At 43.4% G+C, this 19,028-nt stretch overlaps 1 protein-coding gene across 1 annotated transcript in view; it reads right to left on the minus strand.

Moving 5' to 3' along the window:
• Positions 1 to 432: 432 nt before the first annotated feature.
• unc5a (unc-5 netrin receptor A) overlaps positions 433 to 19,028 on the minus strand; it is a 116,116-nt gene continuing 97,520 nt past the window's right edge. The window contains exons 9-16 of the mRNA XM_034544321.1: positions 18,296 to 18,595; positions 15,265 to 15,352; positions 14,676 to 14,844; positions 12,430 to 12,663; positions 4,700 to 4,849; positions 2,856 to 3,020; positions 2,550 to 2,728; positions 433 to 598 (exon numbers count right to left, since the gene is read on the minus strand). Coding sequence (XP_034400212.1) covers positions 433 to 598; positions 2,550 to 2,728; positions 2,856 to 3,020; positions 4,700 to 4,849; positions 12,430 to 12,663; positions 14,676 to 14,844; positions 15,265 to 15,352; positions 18,296 to 18,595 — 1,451 coding nt within the window. The remainder of the gene's footprint in view (positions 599 to 2,549; positions 2,729 to 2,855; positions 3,021 to 4,699; positions 4,850 to 12,429; positions 12,664 to 14,675; positions 14,845 to 15,264; positions 15,353 to 18,295; positions 18,596 to 19,028) is intronic.

Below are 19,028 nucleotides of genomic sequence, written 5' to 3' on the forward strand. Positions count from 1 at the left end.
TTGAATATTTAATCCAAGTAAAAAAAATATTCATTGAATTTTCAATATTGGCCATCAGTAATAGCATAGTTTGCATATTGCTGTTTATTAGCCATAAATGGCCTATTTATATAAAAGGCATGAAGTTAAAGTAAAACCGGGGCATGGACTAATTTAACTTTGATGGATAAAGGGTATTTTTCTGTACTGACTTCATGAACACATTTCCCCACACACCCAAACTCTCATTTAAAGAGTATTACTCCATTAGATGGGATATAGGGATTCAATCATACATAAAGCCTAACATCTTCTTAAGTGAAGAAGAGGGACGTGGGGACAGCGCTGCTCTTCGATTGCTGCTGCTGTAACTTGACGTGTGTGTGTGTGTGTGTGTGTGTGTTGTTGTGTTCTGTACTTTTCCTCTGCACCAGTCTCTCCCCCTTTTCTGGGTTAGCACTCGCCATCAGAGACCAGGAATATCATGGCTTCTTGTTTGCCAATGTCAGCCATGACCGTGGCCAGCTGGTTGATGTTTCCGCTGTAGAAATGTTGTGCCTCCCACAGGTCCAGGATCAGAGAGGTTGGGCTCGCTTTGGATGCAAAGAAACTCATGTGTCTGCAGAGACGAAAACACACACACATAACGGTGAGGGAGCAATGAAGACATCTTTGTTCAAATCAAACCAACAGGCTCGGATTTTCTCTACAATAACAGAGTTATAGGGAAACCTTTTCAGACGGTATTTTATAGCGCCACTGCTTCTTGTAACTCCGTCCATGTCAAGTTTTATTGTCTGTTATATTGCTACAACCCAATATGCTAAGTAAGAACATGATAAAAGTTACAAGAACACAGTCTGGCTGCCATCAAATACAGAATCTCTGGCAATTTTCATTTGAAGTTTAGCAGCATAATCCTCATTCCTTTTTATTTGATGTGGAAATTGGCGCTAAATCCCATATAGTAAATCCTATATAGCCTTTTCACAGTGAAGTCGGAAGTGACCTTTTCCATTTCAGGAGCAGAACCTTTACGATCAAACCCAATCAATGACAACAAAGCAGTGGCCCCAGCCAGCTGTATATTTGATGTTGAGTGGGACCTGATCCCTGCGGTACCGAAGATGCTTGTTTGATTTAATGGCCTTTTTCTGTTCTCCAAATGTCTGGGGCCTTAACTGTTATGTAGAGCACACATGACATTAAAAAAAGAGAGAAAAGCGTAAACCAATGGCACAAAGGGGGATTGTGTTGTGAGACGAGAAGCCCAAAAACACCCTTTTTACCTTGAGAAAGGTCAGACCGACTCCATTACTTCCTCCTATCTTCTGTTTGCCTAGTGAAGCATTCTGTGATGTTATAAACATGTGGCTGCTTTAGCAGTACACAAGCACCGAGAACACACTGCCACTCGGCTATTTTGAGTCAATTGGATTTTATAGTGCAGGCAGCCTTCCCTCCTGCGTCGGGAGAACACAACAAAGAGTTGGTCAAAAAACTGTCTGGGAACAAACCTCTGTGTCATTATTCAGATAAAAAAGACAGAGCTTAGCGTCCAACGTGTCAGCCCCGCTTAGTCACCTCGCTGTGTGAAACACCAGCTTATCTTGTATGGCTCAGACACAGCCGTTTGCTCAGTCTTAGGAGAGAAAGATCAAATAAAAGGTTCTTGGCATTTTAAGTTTTATTGATTGGTCCCGTTCCGCTCGGTCTGAACGCTTTATACACACACAGAAACAAACACGGAAATACTGCATGACAGAATGCCAAGGGGCTGCTGCCTTTCCAGGAAAACATGTTGTTAAGGACAGATCAAACAACAGAGCAGTTGTTCTTTCCCGAGGCCTAAATGAGAATTGATTATGTTGAGCAAAACATTGCTAATTAAACCCGTAGTGCATCAATTCAATTTGTGAATAATTGGGGTAAATAAAGTTGATTGGACAAATTAAGTGTACGAGGTAGAAATTAAATTGGTGGAGGATAAGAGATCGATGCCTGGCTCTTTTCTGTTACAGGTACTCCTGTGATAAATTACAGTAACTGTGAGAACGAATTGAGGTCGGCACAGATCCAAACCTATTTCATCTGATGATGGGCAGCAGCTCGCTACCTTTCCAATTATAACTGTTAAGCACAATGTAGCAGGTACAAGTTTAGCTGCAGACTTTAAGCTGCTTACCTGTTCCTGAGGGGGGAAAAGAAGAAGAGGGTTGTGTTTTCTCACAGAAATGATAGCTGTATCCATCAAGTCCACATTAATCCTATAACGTTAGAACTGTGTCAAATGAGGATTAGCCTGCTAAGGCAGAACTTTGTTTACCTGAACTTTAGGGAAAACATTCGATTGCTATGATGCACTTCACACTGACTGTTCAATCCGTGGAGTTCCACAGTAACATGTTACTGTTTCTGTTGTACATGTACTTCTGTGCAACCTCTATTCTCAAGGGGGTTGGATAAATGAGGCTCTGCTGCATTTCTTGAGTGTAAGCTGCCTTTTCCAGCGCGCTCTATTGATCAGTGATCAGATGAGGCCTTTTGGTATTGTACGGTTGGGTATTTACCTCTCTAGTTTAAGTCTTTGTGCCAGCATTCTCCAGTCGGCTCCGTTGGGACAGGGGGCATCCAGGCTGCTGCATATCTTCTGCCTGATGAGGTACGGGATCTGAAAGGCGCTGGGTCCTGCCAGAGCTGTAGCGTTACTGTCCATTAACAGAAACTCAGAGTCCACAGCTCGGGTGTCCTGGTAGGAATGACAGCCACAAAGCACGCTATAAGAACCATTCCTACGTGACTAATGAGAATGCTGAAAAATTGGTGGATGTGCAATCAATTGCTGTCTCTCAGCGAGTTATTATGCTGAACGTTACCTTGGCGATGTTAAAGTCGAGGCTAAAGCTCTGTCCTTCTCCCTCCACCTGCCACACGCACAGCTGGCAGGTGAGCTCGCAGGTGCTGAGGCTGAGTCGCTCCAGAGTGAACGTGCAGTGCAGGTACCGCTGGGAACCGTTCCAGATGTGGTAGAACGGGATCTCCTGCAGAAAGAACACGCGGCACAAACAAACGGCAAAGCAGCGGCACAGTTAGAACTGCATGTCTGAAACCCGCCTGCCTAGAATACACGGAGATCATCATTAATTAGACTGACAAGCCGTCATCGTTAGGGGGAAATGGCTAAATATATCCGAGGCTGACAATAGTCTGGAAGGTTAAAAGGGGATAATAGGCTTATATTGAGAGAGGGACTTAATATCTGTCTGAGCTGATTTCAGAAGAAATGCAGATAACACGCCATATCTTTATTTCTGGCATAACAAACATTTTCTATCCATTATTTTTCAGTCGATTCAGCCTCACTTTGCAGGTCTGTACTGTGTGTGCATTTCTGAGCTGCACATGATGCTGAAAAATCACATCTCTACTCTGAATCTAAAACACATCGTGTGACAGAGAGATGTATACATGCACACTAGCTTTGAGTAGTACCGCTGAGCAGCATCAGCTTTTGTCTACCTGGGAATGTTTGCCAGAATTTATTCAAGGCTGACAATTTCTACATCTTTCTCTCTGTTGCTCCATATTTATGCCTCATTTGCATATCCAACGAGGTAACTCTGGGAGAAAAAAAACAAAAACAGGGTACAAGAACTGTTATAAGAGTGAAGTGGCGCTGCAGATCCCGCTGCTAACCAAACGGGGGCACTGTTACCCAGGCAGACGGATGAAACGGACTAAAGTCGCTGCAGGGGCTCCGGGGAGACTAAAGGCCTTTTTTGACCGCACTGCTGAGAGGGGAATAACACTTCCAAATGAACAGGCACAGTCCAGAGGAATAAGCCTCTGTTCTGGGTGCATTGTTGCTGCCGCTGCTTGCTTGGCACAGCCTGTGTGTAAGCTATGGGGACCTGGTGCTCCGTGCTTGTATGGTTAGAGCCAGAGCATTTTCTAGTTCTTTGAACAGCCCTCATGTCTCATGTTGTCGCCGGGCTGCAGTGCACGCAGGTGTGGGGGAGTGCAGTAGAGGTGGAGAGGTGCCAAGCTTCCGGTCGGGAAATTCACATATTTACATACAGCACTGCTTTATATTTCATCCGAGCTCCCTTTTTAAGAGAGCGACAACTAGGATAATCAATCAGCTTGCAGCTCTGGGTTAGTGCACACAGCCCAGCTCCATTATGCACACGACTACGCCTCGCGCACAGAAGCACAAGTGGACAAAAACATGCACGCTTTATGCACACACACCCAAAAGGTTTCCTTGACTCCAACAAATGACTTAAGTTGCACACAGTGCCAAGAATGGAAAGGTTACTGGACAGAGAAGTCTTGCAGGAACAGACTGAAAAATGCTCCTTTATGTGAATCTCTAAAGTGATCAACATATTTAATTAAAACTCTCAACCAACTGAAATTAAAACATCTTTCCAGAGAGACCAGAAACAGCTTGTTAATGAGGAAGAACTTTCCGACTCAGTAACATAGCTTGTGCCGACAAATACTCAATTCTTTAATTTCTCTCGATGGCTAATTTAAACTAACTCGAGACAACATGGATTTCAAATTGAGTATACAAACAAACACATTAGAAAGCACTATACAAGCTGATACACAAATTTGACAGATTCATCCAGGCACTTCTATTACATCTCCGTACTCCCGCTCTGATCTGGAGTGACTCCCTGCCCCTGCAGCCCCCCAGAGCCCCCCAACACACCTGGTAGCCAGCTAGCAGCTTGCTCCTCCAGTGCGCCTGAGGCATGTCGTGGATGGACAGGCGCAGGTTGTGGTAGCTGTCTTTGAAAAGCAGGACGTGAGGCTCGTCAATCAGCCGACCCCCGAGCTGCCGCTCCATCTGCATCACCTCCTGATGAAAGAAGCAGGAAGAGGAGAGCCGTCAGGGCTCAGAGGAAACACATTTACCTTCACAGTCACACGGGTAAAGGAAAATGTGCAAAACAATCTATAACATTTTTCATTGCTTTATGGTGCATCACTCAAGAATAAACAAGAAGTTGTACACACACAAACGCACACACACAGACGCCACAAGTATAAGGCAGGGGGACAGCACATCTTAGGACTGGAAGATAGTGTCCCAGCATGCGGTCACAGCGGGCTGGTACTGCTGGTCTCCACAGCACTTTAATGTCACCACAAGGTTGATCCTCTGCCTCAGTGTGTGCGCTCAGCTTCCAGCAACTGCATTAGCATGCAAATACCGCAGTCATCCCAGCCTACTAGCTACCTGGGCTGTGATGAAGGCAGTGAATGAGCCATTAGTCAACTGCACATTGTTCTCGCATGGCGAATCGCCTTAATTTCATTTTTGTTTTTGTGCCAGGAGAGATTTGTAAATGCGTGCTTAATATTTTAATCTCTGTGGGACTTGCTCAGTGGACCATTTGTTGCCACCTAAATGACCATCTGGAATGGGATGATAATATCCGCTGCATTTTCCTCTGATCTATCAATTCACTTTAGCTGGATGTTTTGTGCTGAACAAGTCTTCAAGACTAATACCGTGGATGGCGTTCACATGTGCTACCTCAGATCAGAAGAGCTCATTACCACAGAGGAAAACAGACCTCTGAAATTAGAAGTGTAAAAAGACCTGAGAAACCAGATATGTTCTGTGAATCCGTCTGAGGAGACAAACAAGATTGCAGCAGAAGGAAAAAAAGGCAGGCAGAATGCACCTTGGGGTCTAGGGGACATATCTCAAAGTGTGTAAATATAGTGGCCATATGTAGAGCATTACATGCCAGCATGGTTGCCCATGGTTTCATTTCAGCAAAAACATCTAATTAAGGTGGAGAATGGCAGTTATTTCGATGTGCACAATGCAGAATACATTTTCTGCCCTCTTTCCCAGAAATGGGCTCCTGATTCCAATTGTGGTGGAAAGGGAGCTGTTAATTATCCATTTGGAATCTCTACCTGCTTTTGTTATTTGATGTGCTCTCTCCATCACTGAATAAGCACATTTTGGTTCGGCCGTGAGATTTTCATTCCCATGTTTGCTCAGCGCATTGCTAATTTCCATGTTTGTTTAGTGTCTATCTTCTTGTTAACACGAATAGTATTGCCCCTGTGATTATCAATCTCAATTCCTGCATTTACATTGGTTTATTCCTTTGACCAAAGCCACAGCACATTAAAGATGGACAATGATCCGACTGTATGCAGCTCTCTGGAATAGTCTCCTCACTATGCTGCCATGCCGAAGCCCTGTGATGTTACCCACTTACTCAGAGTGGGAAGGTCAGACAATGGCTCTGAATCAAAGCGTTGAGGTCTAATGAGTTAATAACAGGGGGCACTGCATTCTCCATATAATTAAAAGCCCTGTTCTATTACATCTCTTAGGCAGACAAAAGCCACATTATGAGGGCTTCCAGAGAGGTTCATTTAACACAGTTCTTAAGGACAATTATTTGTTGGGAGCGATTAGCATTGCAAATTGGGTCTGGTGGACTTTGATCGGGTCTTTGACCTATAGCTGCAGATCTTTAGGCCTGTTAGCAAGAGAAGGCGTGCAGAATGTCAATTATCTTATCAATAGCTACTAGAATGAATACTAACTCGCCTGTCTAGCAGTTTGTCAAGTTCAAGGCTGACACGGCAGGATTACAATCAGACCAGTCTAGGGCACAGCGCTCCTGCAACCTGACAGGGATACTGAGCTTACTGAGGGAATAAAACACAACATGGGATGATACACTTCCTCCTTTAAAGTGTGTACATGTCCTCCTCTCTTTCAAATGGCACTGTCTCGCTTGTATATTGTTTGAGTGCCTGTGAGTGTGTGTATTAGTGTGTTTTTGTGCAGGGTTTCAGCATATGTTCTGGACTGAGAGAATAATGGCCCTCTTTACGCCCCATTATGCTGTTAACAAATGACTAATGGAGGAGAAGCTAAATTTGACCATATTATTTACTCTTTCTGGGGGAAAACAATCCAAGGCTTTAAATTTGTTTATCAAATCACATATTAATCATCAACTCTGAGCTAAATTGTGTTTCCAGTCAGTGAAGATAAATAAGAAGAGTTGCTTCTCTTTGGACACCCTGACCCTGTACAACTGTGGAAACATTAAGATGCATGAGATGGGCGAAAGTTCAAGTACTGCATGAGAAAAAACCCTTTTGTTCTGACGGAATTCGAGATAGCCTGTGGTGTGTGTGAAGACTGTGAATTTAGAGTCAGGCAGAGCCAAGACCACCCCTGACATTCAATGAGGCTAAAGAGAGTGAGATAGAGCAGGGAGGAGTGAAAAGAGTAGGAGCGAGAGAGAAGAGAGAAAGAGGCAGCTTAACATTTGTGTCTCCAGGTCACTAGAGTGGCCAGCTTTAGTAGGAGAGATAACAGGATTACTGCAATCATGGCCACAGTTTTTGTAAGACTTCCACCCCCATCCCACCCTCACTCATCTCCCAAACTGCTCCTCACCCATCCCCTCATCCTCTCGGCTTGGACCAGAGCTGGGACTGTGATGGACTGGGGCTGGGCTCCTCTGGGAAACAAGAGACACTCATACAGCTAATCTCTTCGGGCTGGTGCTGACAGAAAGAGGTTAGTGGCTGCACCAAACTCTCACTCGCAACAAAATACAGCCGGTTGACGGATGCAGGAAATCAAAGTATTAGCAGAGGCCTATATATAAATATATAAAAAGAACTGGACCGGTTCAAAGCTGCTACTTTTCTCACAGCAAGGTCGAGCTACTACATGTGCTCTTCTATTGTTCTGGATCGGTGTGTAAAAAAACGATTAACTTAACTAGCTCTGATGGGGATTATAACTTGCATTTGATCAGTTAATTAGTCTAGCTACATCTCATCTGAAACGTAGAGAGATACACGGCCTCTAATATCCTCGTAAACTCTGCCTCACCCCTCGCCTCTTAGCAATGTCACATCCCCATGTGTTTAAAAATGTGCATTCAAAGTGACGATCCATTTTCAGAGCTGCTCTTTTCAGGCAAATGCATTTGTTTATAGAGAGTAGCCTGGCTATGTGGGCTTCATAAATCTGTGTATTTGTCAGCAGGATGTGACAGGCTTTTCCTCTCTGACTGAGAGTCTATCAGTCTGAGCTCCAGTGGCCGTGCCCGCTACAGTCAACTCTGATTAATAACTACAAATAGAAGGGACTTGTCTGCTCGGTTATAAATGGCTACTGCGTTTGCTAGGGAAAAGATGCACATTCTGTTGATAAATCACAGAGCAGGACGGGAGGAAAACAGCACACAGGAACACAGAAATATAATATGGAAACAATTTCTCTGCTGGGCTCAGTGATAAAGCTGACTGTCTTGTTTAACTTAATGCCAGCAATTACTGGGCTATGCTCTTGTTTTTTTTGTGCCTCGAATTCATTGCCAGTAACTTTTCTGATGGAGAGATCAGAACAACTGTTTGTATTATACTCTGCATGTTGGTTTTCTTTCCTCTGATACATGAAAGCAAAAATGTTTCTGCTGCTCAGGAGAAGAAAGAGAGAAAATGTCATCGTGGAGCACATAAAGTGTTTGTGAGCCCTTTTATACACAAATGAGAATAATAGCTTGAGGTCAAACACTGTATAAAAGACTCCCTAAACCACTGTTTAACAGTTGGACGTCAATTAAACACACATTTTTGCAATCGATGGTCAGAAAGCACAATGTATTGGCTCATCACATGAACACTGATGAAGGGATACATTCTGCAATCCTATATACAATACTGGTAATACAAAAGGAGCTAACTCAAATATTTCTATCATTTGGGAAGGTTTATGGCTGCTCCCCGGCACTGAAACTACAATGTGGCTTAAAGAGTCCACAACCATGCACTTAGGCATAGCAGTGCATTGGGCTAAATAATGGCAACACTAACATGTTAAACAGGGATAATGTTTACCATGTTATTCAGAATAGTTTAGTGTATTAGCATGCTAACATTTGCCAATCAGCACCAAACACAAAGAAAAGCTGAGGCTATTGGGAATAGCATTTGTTTTATGGCACTGGAGCAAAAGTCAGGGGATCACACACATCGGAAAGATTGATCCCTTTGGGGACATGAATGTTTGTAAAAATAATTCATGGCAATCCCAAAATGGGGGGTCAACTTGGCCACCAATAGAGACATGCCACAAACCGGGACAAAAACTACAAAAAAGATATATATTGATATTCATTGCGAAATCTACTCGATTAGTATTTATGGTGGTCCCTCAAAAGATTTAGCACAAAAAAACTGAATTCAACCTTTGTAAAAAATTGAATCTGACAGAAAGTGGGTGGTTTATAAATAGTTATATATGTGTGTGTTTTAACAGCAGAGCAACACTGGCCTTTCAAAACACAGACTGGTGGGTGTAAAGGAAGAACATTTGGTTATCAATTAACACCGGGATAGTTTGTTATTGTCAACTATAAAAGCATGGATTATGCCCAGTGGTACATTTACTGAGCAATTTATCATACACACCAAAAGCTGACAGATTCTGAATATTGCAGATACATATAAATAATTAAATTATACTAATAGTATATTCAAAAAGTAAATAAATAACTAGGTGCACCATATTCCAATCCTAAAAAGACACCTTATTCGGCACCCTTCCAGTTGGATTAGATGATGCTGTTCGGTCTATCGCAGGCTTGGTTCATGGCAGGTGTTTCATTCAGATGTGTGGTGGCAGGACATCAGTGAAGCTCTCCCACAGGTCTAGCTCGGAACAACCGAGTGCACAGTGAGGGTGCTACCAGACGCAGATCATGTCTCCTCTGCTGCTGCGCCAGCCTTGGCTGGGCCCATCAAGAGTGGGACACACATTAAATATTAACTTAATTGGTCCCGGCAGAGCCCTGCTAACATACGGCAAGCATCAGACGGAAATGTCACCGTTTCCCCAGAGCCCCCGCACACTTAGGATCAAAGACGATAACATTGGTTCTAATCTGCTGTAATTGGGAGATAAGAGATTGCATGGTACAGCCTGCATAAGTGTAGCGTGTATGCTTGTGGGTGTGCGTACATGTCATTCTCATTGATGGAGGCTTGTCAGAAGAGACTGACAGCCAGCCAGGAGACTGGAAAGAAACACTCAGTATCCCTTTTGGTTTCTACAGTTCTCCCTGCCACTGAACAGCCAACAGAAAAGGCAGAGAAATGCTGTTTTTCATCTCCCTTCAAAAGTACAGCCTGTTTAATGCATGGAAAGTCGACTTCTTTTCTGAAAAATGCCTTAGCAAGCTGCAAATGCTGTCATGAATTTCACATGTGCTGAAGGTATACTGTCCATCAACTGGAATAATATACTCCACAATACCACCTACTGCTCCTCCACCATTGTTGTACACTACAATTAACTTTAATGTTCGCCATAGTGAAAGTCTAATCATAAATGGTGCATTTTAAAAATAGTGATTAATGATTAGGCTGAACCTCTCTAGGGAAGTTTAATCTCCACTCAAAGTGGTTAATGTACTCGCTAAATTAACTGCTCCCTCCGTAATAGCACCAAGAGCAGTGTGAAGTTGAGATTACTAAAGAGTGTGGGCCACATTCTAAATCACTCACTAAAAACTACAAAACCCTGGAGACGCCGTGGCTTACCACAGGACCAGGTTGTGTGAGAGACGGGGAGCTAATGCACTCAAGGGCGTCGAGGGAGCCGCAGAGTATGGCAGCACAAGTGCTGGAGTCAACAAGCTCAGATGTCCTTTTCCTGGCTAAGAGATGGGGAGAATATCAGAACAAGAGCTATCCAGAGGTTGAGACACAGAGAGAGAGAGAGAGAACACGTTTTTGTGCACCAGCAGCCCTCCTGCATCGAACACAGGTCGTGCAAGGTCATTTCAACAGTCACACTGCAGCAAAACACCACAAGGTCACCCGAGATCAGAATATATAAAGACAACTCTACCGTTACAGCTGGTTCGACAGCAAGTAAACAAAAAAGCCTGATGTCAATCTGCAAAAATCACTTCCCCTGGAGAGCTGCATCAGCTGTGCAGGCGTTACCTCCTGAATGCTGTATTCTACATTTCTTCCACATAAGAACGCAGAATGTCAGCCAGCAATATCTCTGATCGAGCCACCTATCATGCAGCAGCCGTCAGGAACAGAAAGATAGCAGCAGGGGCAGAATTGAGCTACAAAGAGACAGATGTAAGCGAGAAAGGTTTTGGTAATTCTCACAACACAGCAAGAGCCTGTGTTTTCATTTCCTCTTCATCTCCCTGAATGTGAGAGTGCTAATTTCAGCTCGTGCCCCCACTGCCTCCCATTGCTTGTGCCCCAGAGCCAACTACAGAAGGTGCTAGTAGTGAACCTCTGGATGAGGAGGTCAGCCATTACAGCAGGCAAAAGTGGACTTGAGTGGGAAGCTCTTGTGGCTGGTGTCAGATGAAGAGGAACAGCTTGGAGAGAGGTGTGGAGAGAAAGAACAAGAACACAGGGGTTGCTGGTAAAAGATTGGGGCAGGCTCTCCTTTTAATTTACTAATTAACCATGCAAATGAAATCTTAACAGGCTACTCAGAGGCAGTCCTCGGGGGAGGGAGGCAGGCATTAGTGCTCGATTATACTCTGTCCATGTGGAGAGAAATATGCTGTTGAACAAAGTGATGGTAAACTTCTCGGCTCACAGCAGCCAAGCGGAGCCACTGACAGCATAAAAGGAAGGAAAAGGAATTTAAATGGGCAAGATCTGAGATTTGGATCCTTTGGTTCGCCTCTCAACAGCACACGGTGCTAACAGGGCTAACTACGGCAAAAATGCTGACAGAGCCAACAGTGTTACGCTACGCTTCCACAGCGATGCTGACGGTCGACATGGCGTTATCAGCTGTAACCGCCGTATGAGAGCCGTGCAGAGTGGCGGCTGGGAGCAAACCAGTGGAGCACGCTCATGCAAGAACATGCACTAAAAGCATGTGCGGCCGACCCCCCTATTTCAACAAAGCAAGGAGAAGCTTGGATAACAACACACACAGAGGAAGAGTGACTTCCTTCTCTGCTCAGGTAGACATTACTCCACTATATCTTTACAGAGCAAATTGTTGATTGGTGCTTTATTAATGCTCTGAATGTTAAATATAGCTCCTTTCACATCTCTGTGGGCATGCACACAAGAATACACTAAGAGATTGTCCTGTATACCATGGTTAACTTAGACAAATGCAATGTTTCAATAGTGGGGGAATCATCAGCACCACAAATCACACACCCTTGAACTTCACATGGTGTAATCAGGCCTGCAATATTGTTAAATTTACCATGGCAACGCCTAACTCCTACTTTCCTGCGACAATTTCTACTGACGTTTCAATGTGACAGACAATGCTATTACACATAATAGTCTACCTATCACTCAGGTGCCCCATGCAATCTCAGGCTGAGAAGCTGCCAGCCAAATAGAATAGTAGGCGCTGCATTTGTCACACTTTACCTTGAAAACGTCTTGTGTGTCATCCATGCAGTAGACCCTGATGTTGTACTCCAGCGTGGAGCAGTATGCGTCGGAGAAGAGCACCAGCCTCAGGCGCTTGGCAGCGCCCATGTGCAGGGACTCTCCCACCAGGGCGAGGGTGCCCAGCTGCTCCGAGAAAAGCCGGCACGTCTCGGCCTCGAGCTGGCAGTAATAGGGCTCCGACACTAGCTCCTCCCCCATCAGCAGGACGTCCTGGAGGAGGCGAGGCGGAGAGAAAAAAACAACACAAAGTGTGGATGGAAGGTCAAGCACTCAATTTATGAAGGAGGGAAGGGTAATGTGTTTGCCTAGGTACCTAATGTCTGCATGTGTGGGTGGGTGTTTGTAAAGTGGTTGTTAGGAAAGTAGTTTGGCACAGTAGCACGGCCCCAAACTCTGTCCCTCCTGCAGTGTGACAAAGTAACATTTAAGCCAAAATGTAATGTTACACGAGTGTCTGAGTAACAGTTTAGATTGGGGAAAATAAGAATACTTCTTGCTTCAAATTCCCTTTTCACTACAGTACACTTACTCCATACTGACATAAAAGACACACATTCCCTCATAAAAAGACACACGTCCTATAGAACACCATCAATCCACTTAATAATGCATGAACGAGGTACTCAATTGACATGAAAGGAGACTCAAATAGATTACTGGCAAGAATAGATGGTGCTGGAAAAGAAAAAAACTCTGGAGGTGCTGTAAATATCAGATTGTTGGGATTTCTGCAATTTCCTTCAGCCTTCGAGATTTGTCAAGGACTTGCCTATTTATCTGCAAAACAACACTGTTGCCTAATGGTTAAAAGTGTATAAAAAAAAGATAAAAATATAAAATGGAAGTACAAGAATTAATTGGTACTTTTATTTGCCAAGTACAAAAAACAAGAGGGAGAAGCAGCATTGCATCTTTCGAGCTGAAAGACTTGCGAAAATATCGCATCCCATCACAGTAAGTCATAGTTTTATGAGATAATTCCAGTGCTCTCCGGGCTAATTTGATGGGGACAAATTGGACCCACGGTGACAACATTTTCTCTAAAATCCCATCATGCCAGTTGACTGACTCTTCTCATTACCCAATCAAGCTGAAGAGAGCATTTTGCCTGCCAAAAGCCCAGCAAGCCCCTCCAGGATCGATTCCACCAGACACCATCTACATCAATAGAATTAGTATTGACACAATTCATTTGCTATGCAACCACAATGGAGTCTCACTTTTTCATCATCTTAATATTTCTTCGAGGTGGAACAGAGAGTGAGCGGGCTCGATTACACCACTGAGCGTTCTCACTCTACAAGCGATTAATTTCTCCTACTCCTTCTGCACGTTCATTTTCACCATCCCTTTTCCTCTATGCCTCCTTTCTTTCCGTTTCCTTCTCTTCGCACTCTACTGGTTGCTACCACCCTAATTCTCTCGTCCACCTGCCTCTTTTTTCTTTGGTGGACACGCAGTCAGGCCGTTGGGCTATATTTGGTCCGGCTGATGATTAAAAGTGCTGGTCTAACCTCTGCCTCAGACAAGCCAATCCATCCCACAGACACCCCACCGCCACCACACACGGGGAGGCTGAATAATTTATGCACAATATCGAACTTGAAAGAAGACCTACTAACACTCCAAAGCCCACCAGCACCCTTTCCAATCTGTCTGGATTGTGAAGATGTGTGTACGCCTCAAAGTGCATTTGTTTGCAGGGGTGCGTGTTTGTGCGTGTAGACACCAAACGTTCTTTCCAACTCTATCCTATTGGAGTCGGGCAGTTCTGGTTCCTTTCAAATTTCATGGGTAGAAAAATGGGTATGGAACTCTGTAATTGGAAGCAGCGGTCAAAAATGGTCAAGGAGCACTCAGGAGAGTACTTTGAGGATCAGTCATTTGCTTAGAGAATTTCTGTTTGAGAAACATGTTGCCTAGCAACTCTTGAGCTGAAGAGAGCCGGCGTTTCCATGCTTTTTTTCCTTTTTCAGCCCAATGAGAAAATACCTGATGGACAATATCATTTAAACACTATAGAGTGGATAAGTCCTGGACCGGAACTACCTCTGCCTTACAGCATCCAGTGCTTTCCAGTGCCAGTTTCAAGTCACTGCTGAGCAGGTTTGTACTTTTTTAAGGAAAGCTCTCAGTGAGTTCAGTAAGACTTTACAAATTCACTGGGTGGCAACTTTATCTTTTTATGGAGGATTTGTGCTGAAGTTATAGTGCTGTCTCACCTCCCAAGTGCCCTCATAGTTCTGCTTCTTGAGGCGGACGGCCCAGTTATCAAGGCATGCGTCAGAGCAGTGGTCCATGCTGAGGATAACTGGCCGGCTCAGGACCACTCCTGGAGGGCCACAACTCACAACGGGGCTGAGCAGGGTCTGGCAGCCGGACAGGGGTAACCTACACCAGGAAAAGAAGAGAGAGAGAGGGTGAATAAATCTAGATGAAGTGCCTTTACTCATCGAGTTATTTGTGAGAATTGTCTGGTCACCTCTGCAAATTATCTAGCAGCTGTTAGCAGAGAATAATGAAAGCCCTCTGGACTCGCTGACTAGCTGAGCGAAGTTGTGATGACTGAGTAATAACATAACACCATCACAGCATGCTATGAAGGTAGCAAGCCAGATAAACAGTGTTTCTCAAACAATTCATTTACCTTAAATAGTGCACATCCTGGTAAAAGGCTACATTATTTATTTACATCTCTCAGTACTGGCACGGACTCTTAAGCCTTTCCTAATGGAACAGTCGAGCATCAAAACAAACAGCCTAGTGGCATCCAGGGAAGCCTGCCAGTTAGGCAGTGTTGAAGAGACCCACCTTAAATCTTCCTTCCTCTGAACAGTGAGATAAATCTCATAGATCTTTCCTCTGGGGATGGCCTCGGGAGGAATGAGCAGACTGATTCCTAATGCAAATAACAACAAAGGGAGAGAGTGGGGATAAGGAAGAGAGGGACAGGCTCATTTGTTCTGACTGAACAACACTTTTGTCATTCCACAAAAGGAAGCCAGCCCACTCAACAAAACTGTATGGCTGCAAAAACAAAAACAAAACACATTTATTCTGAAGGTCAGAGGCCGCCTCCGCCAGGTACAGTAGATGCAAATCGGTGCACTGGCAGCCGCGGCGACACACGTCCCCACGGTCAACAATTAGCTGAGACAAAAGCACACACTGCATCGCAAGTTTAAATGTCCTCCGTCTGCCACCAAGTAGATAATTGAGACCATGGAACAGACTACTCAAGGAAAATTACACTTCCCCAGAAGAGTGCGGCGATGCACCTCGGAGAATAGAAAGCTATTGAGGTAGTCTGAATGTCGTGGCATTAGTGTTGTGATCCTCATGCCAAAATCCTCCTATTATCCTATTCAAAATGTGGTACAAACAGTGACTATGTGACACCATCTTACCAGTCTCTGTATTGTAAACTGGGTGTGTTTACCATAAAAAAAACATATGTTTGAATAAAGCAACGGTGTCGTAATGCTCACAGCCTTGTGTGAATCTATAAACTGTCTTCCATATGGAGTGGATGCAAGAGCTGATTTTTTAGTTTTCTGCGTCCCAATGAGGAGATGGGTGCCAATGCGTGGTATAGCCTACATGGCTTTGAGGTAATCCATGCATAAAATATCTGAAAGAGAGCAAAAGGGAGACGGAGAAAAGAGAGAGGGATGGAGAGAGAGAGAGTGAAGGCAAGGAAAACACAAGAAGAAAAGACATTTTCTCCCTCAAGATACTGGCTTACTGGCACTGTCATCGGCTAATCTGAAAAGCCTACAATGAGCCAAGTGAAAACTCTGTCTTCCAGTATAATTATGTAAGCTCTGTACTTAGCTAATGTGAATACGGGAAGCAAAATAAGGGACTAATGATGGTGGGCTTTTTATATCTTTTACCAGACTAGTCTCTTTTACGGACACTTGTGGACATCAGCGACCAAAACCAAACATCCTACAGATCACAACCGACTTACGATGCTGTGTCTTCCGAAACAACACCAGTGAAAACTATTCTCCTTTTACTGTCCAACTTTAGTGTAAAATTATGAAACATAAAAAGAAATACAATAATAGTTGGAAACAGGTAAAAAACAAACACATTGTTGCTTTCTAGTTTTGAAGCTGTAAGCAATAAGACTCATGGACTGGCAGTTAACTATTCAATCGGGCCGATTTGGGGACCTTCATCCAGCATCAATAGCACTACATGGACTGACAGCAATTGATGCTGCATTTTACTGTCAGAAATAGCTCGAAAAAAAAAAATCTTTATGAGCATTAATAGTTAAATTGCAACTTGACATTATATATCAGAAAATGAAACAGCACAAAAAGTGATAGTAGATATGTGAATTAAGCATAATTTCAAAAGCCAAACTACGGCTATTAAATGTATCTGTTAAAAAGGATCCCGTGATCTGGATAAAACTGGTGTATTGCTCATATTTATACAAGATCCTTTGGTATCTATCACATAAAATGAAGGTGAAGAGGAGTTGAGGAGGAGGATTGTTGTGCATATAGAAAGGAAGTTTGCTTTAAAATATATTAAAATATTGTAGTACGCCATTAAAATGTGATAATATAATATGCCATAAAAAAGTCATAGTGTAGCATGTTAAATAAAAGTCATAACAAAGTAATGGTATAGCATGTTGAAAGAAGTCATCGTATAGTTTCTGCGTAAAAAGTCAATAAGAATTATTAAAAAATAAAAAAGTAATTGTATAGCATGTCGAGAAAAGTAATACAAGATTCATAGTATAGGTTGTCATGAAAAGGTTTTGGATTGCAAAATTCTAATCTGTTTCTGCAGCTATAGCAGAGGGAAAATGTACAAAAAGATGTCCATAGCACAACTACAAAACTTTGTATAGATATAGTATGTCATAACAATGGTACAGTATATAGTATGCCATCAACATGTCAATATGTCAAACAATATGTCAAACATTCCCATGACATTACTATGCCACAAACAGTCATAGTACAGTTGGCCCAGAAAAATAGAATAGAAATAGAACACAGGCATTGCAAATCAAATCAACGTAGCAGGATGGTCAGAGCGTGAACTGTGACCATTGCACCCGTAGCGGGATAAATCCATACAGACCGACATTGCTAACTCACTCATGCAGGCCTCACATGTAACAACATCAACGTTGAGTTTATTTGTAGCCCACAATAATGTGTGGATTGGCCCGAACAGCGGATTCACACTGGATGCGGAAGTGCCCCGAAGCACCACCATTTTTAAGGGTATCTTCAGCAATAGATTTGGCGTCTGGTCTATTTTCTCTGCATGCAGTGAGCAAATCTGGCAATTAGCCAGCTGATTATAGTGATAGTGATTATAAACGATAACAATTATGTATTAGGATAAAAGTGATCTTTAACATCTATAATGTACAATAAAAGCACAATAACATCTATAATTGTGCTTTTTAGAAGTTGCTCATTAAAAATTAGGACAGCGGAGAGACCGCACTGTTTCTATTCCTGTAATATTCTGGTATAAATGGTTCTTTTTGTCAAGTTATTGTCTCTTAATGATATAATAGTGCGAGGTGCAGTCTTGACTAATAATGCTCATAATTCCGTACTACTTTGTGAGCTCTATTGTGACAACCAGAGAAGCCAGTCACAAAGAGCGATCATGACAGTACATAGGATTTATTTACTGTTTACAGCTCTTAGTTTGTGTATAGAAAGTCAGTGAGAACACACACACTGGACTAAAACTAAAGGCAACAGTGTATCTTTTTCTTTGTCCAAACCAATTGAGCTGTACTACTGGCGTGAAAGCCCCCTTGGACACATATGAATCATAACTGTGAACCCACCTGTGCTGGGGATCGTCAGCCTGCCTCCCAGGAAGTTGAAGGTCCCATAGGAGGTGTTAGCTACATCGCGGGGCAGAGTTTTAAAGTAGCTCTGAGTGGACAGCCTGCTCACATACTCAGCAGGGTCTGAGTTAAGTTTGCCGTTGTGCAGCGTGTGCGAGCCATTGGGAAGCGGGTCCAGCAGAGGCCCGTTTGTCATTGAAAACTTTCCTGCGGTATCGTGGCGAGAACGTAGGGTGCCTTGGTAACTGGTGGTGGTGGTGGTTAGATCAGGCTGGATGGTGAGCAAATGGGAATTCTCTGTTAAAATAATGAAAAGAAAACAGACAAAAGCAAATGTGTGAAACTCCATGAGTGGCAGGCGAGGAGGGGTTCGTACATCACAGAGACAGACCTCACACTCTCGAAAGCTGTCGCAATACACAACAAAAACTAAAGATAACACAGGAAAGACACATGGTGCTGAAAACAGAAGACTCACACGCACACACTTGACAATACACAAACACAAATTCCACACGAAGCCAGTCAATTCACATCCTCTCATTCACTCTCTCTCTATCTCTTCCTCTCTCTCTCTCTCTCTCTCTCTCTCTCTCTGTCTGTTTAGCAACCACACAATCAATTCCAAACAGTACTCAGATACAGCTTAGCACCCAGAATGTATAAAGGTTTTTTTCACAGTGAATCACAGGCACTGCAACCCAGTTCCCCATCTCCATCTAACTCAAAC

The sequence above is a fragment of the Cyclopterus lumpus genome, chromosome 10, assembly GCF_009769545.1.
Source record: "Cyclopterus lumpus isolate fCycLum1 chromosome 10, fCycLum1.pri, whole genome shotgun sequence".
Taxonomy (NCBI): domain Eukaryota; kingdom Metazoa; phylum Chordata; class Actinopteri; order Perciformes; family Cyclopteridae; genus Cyclopterus; species Cyclopterus lumpus.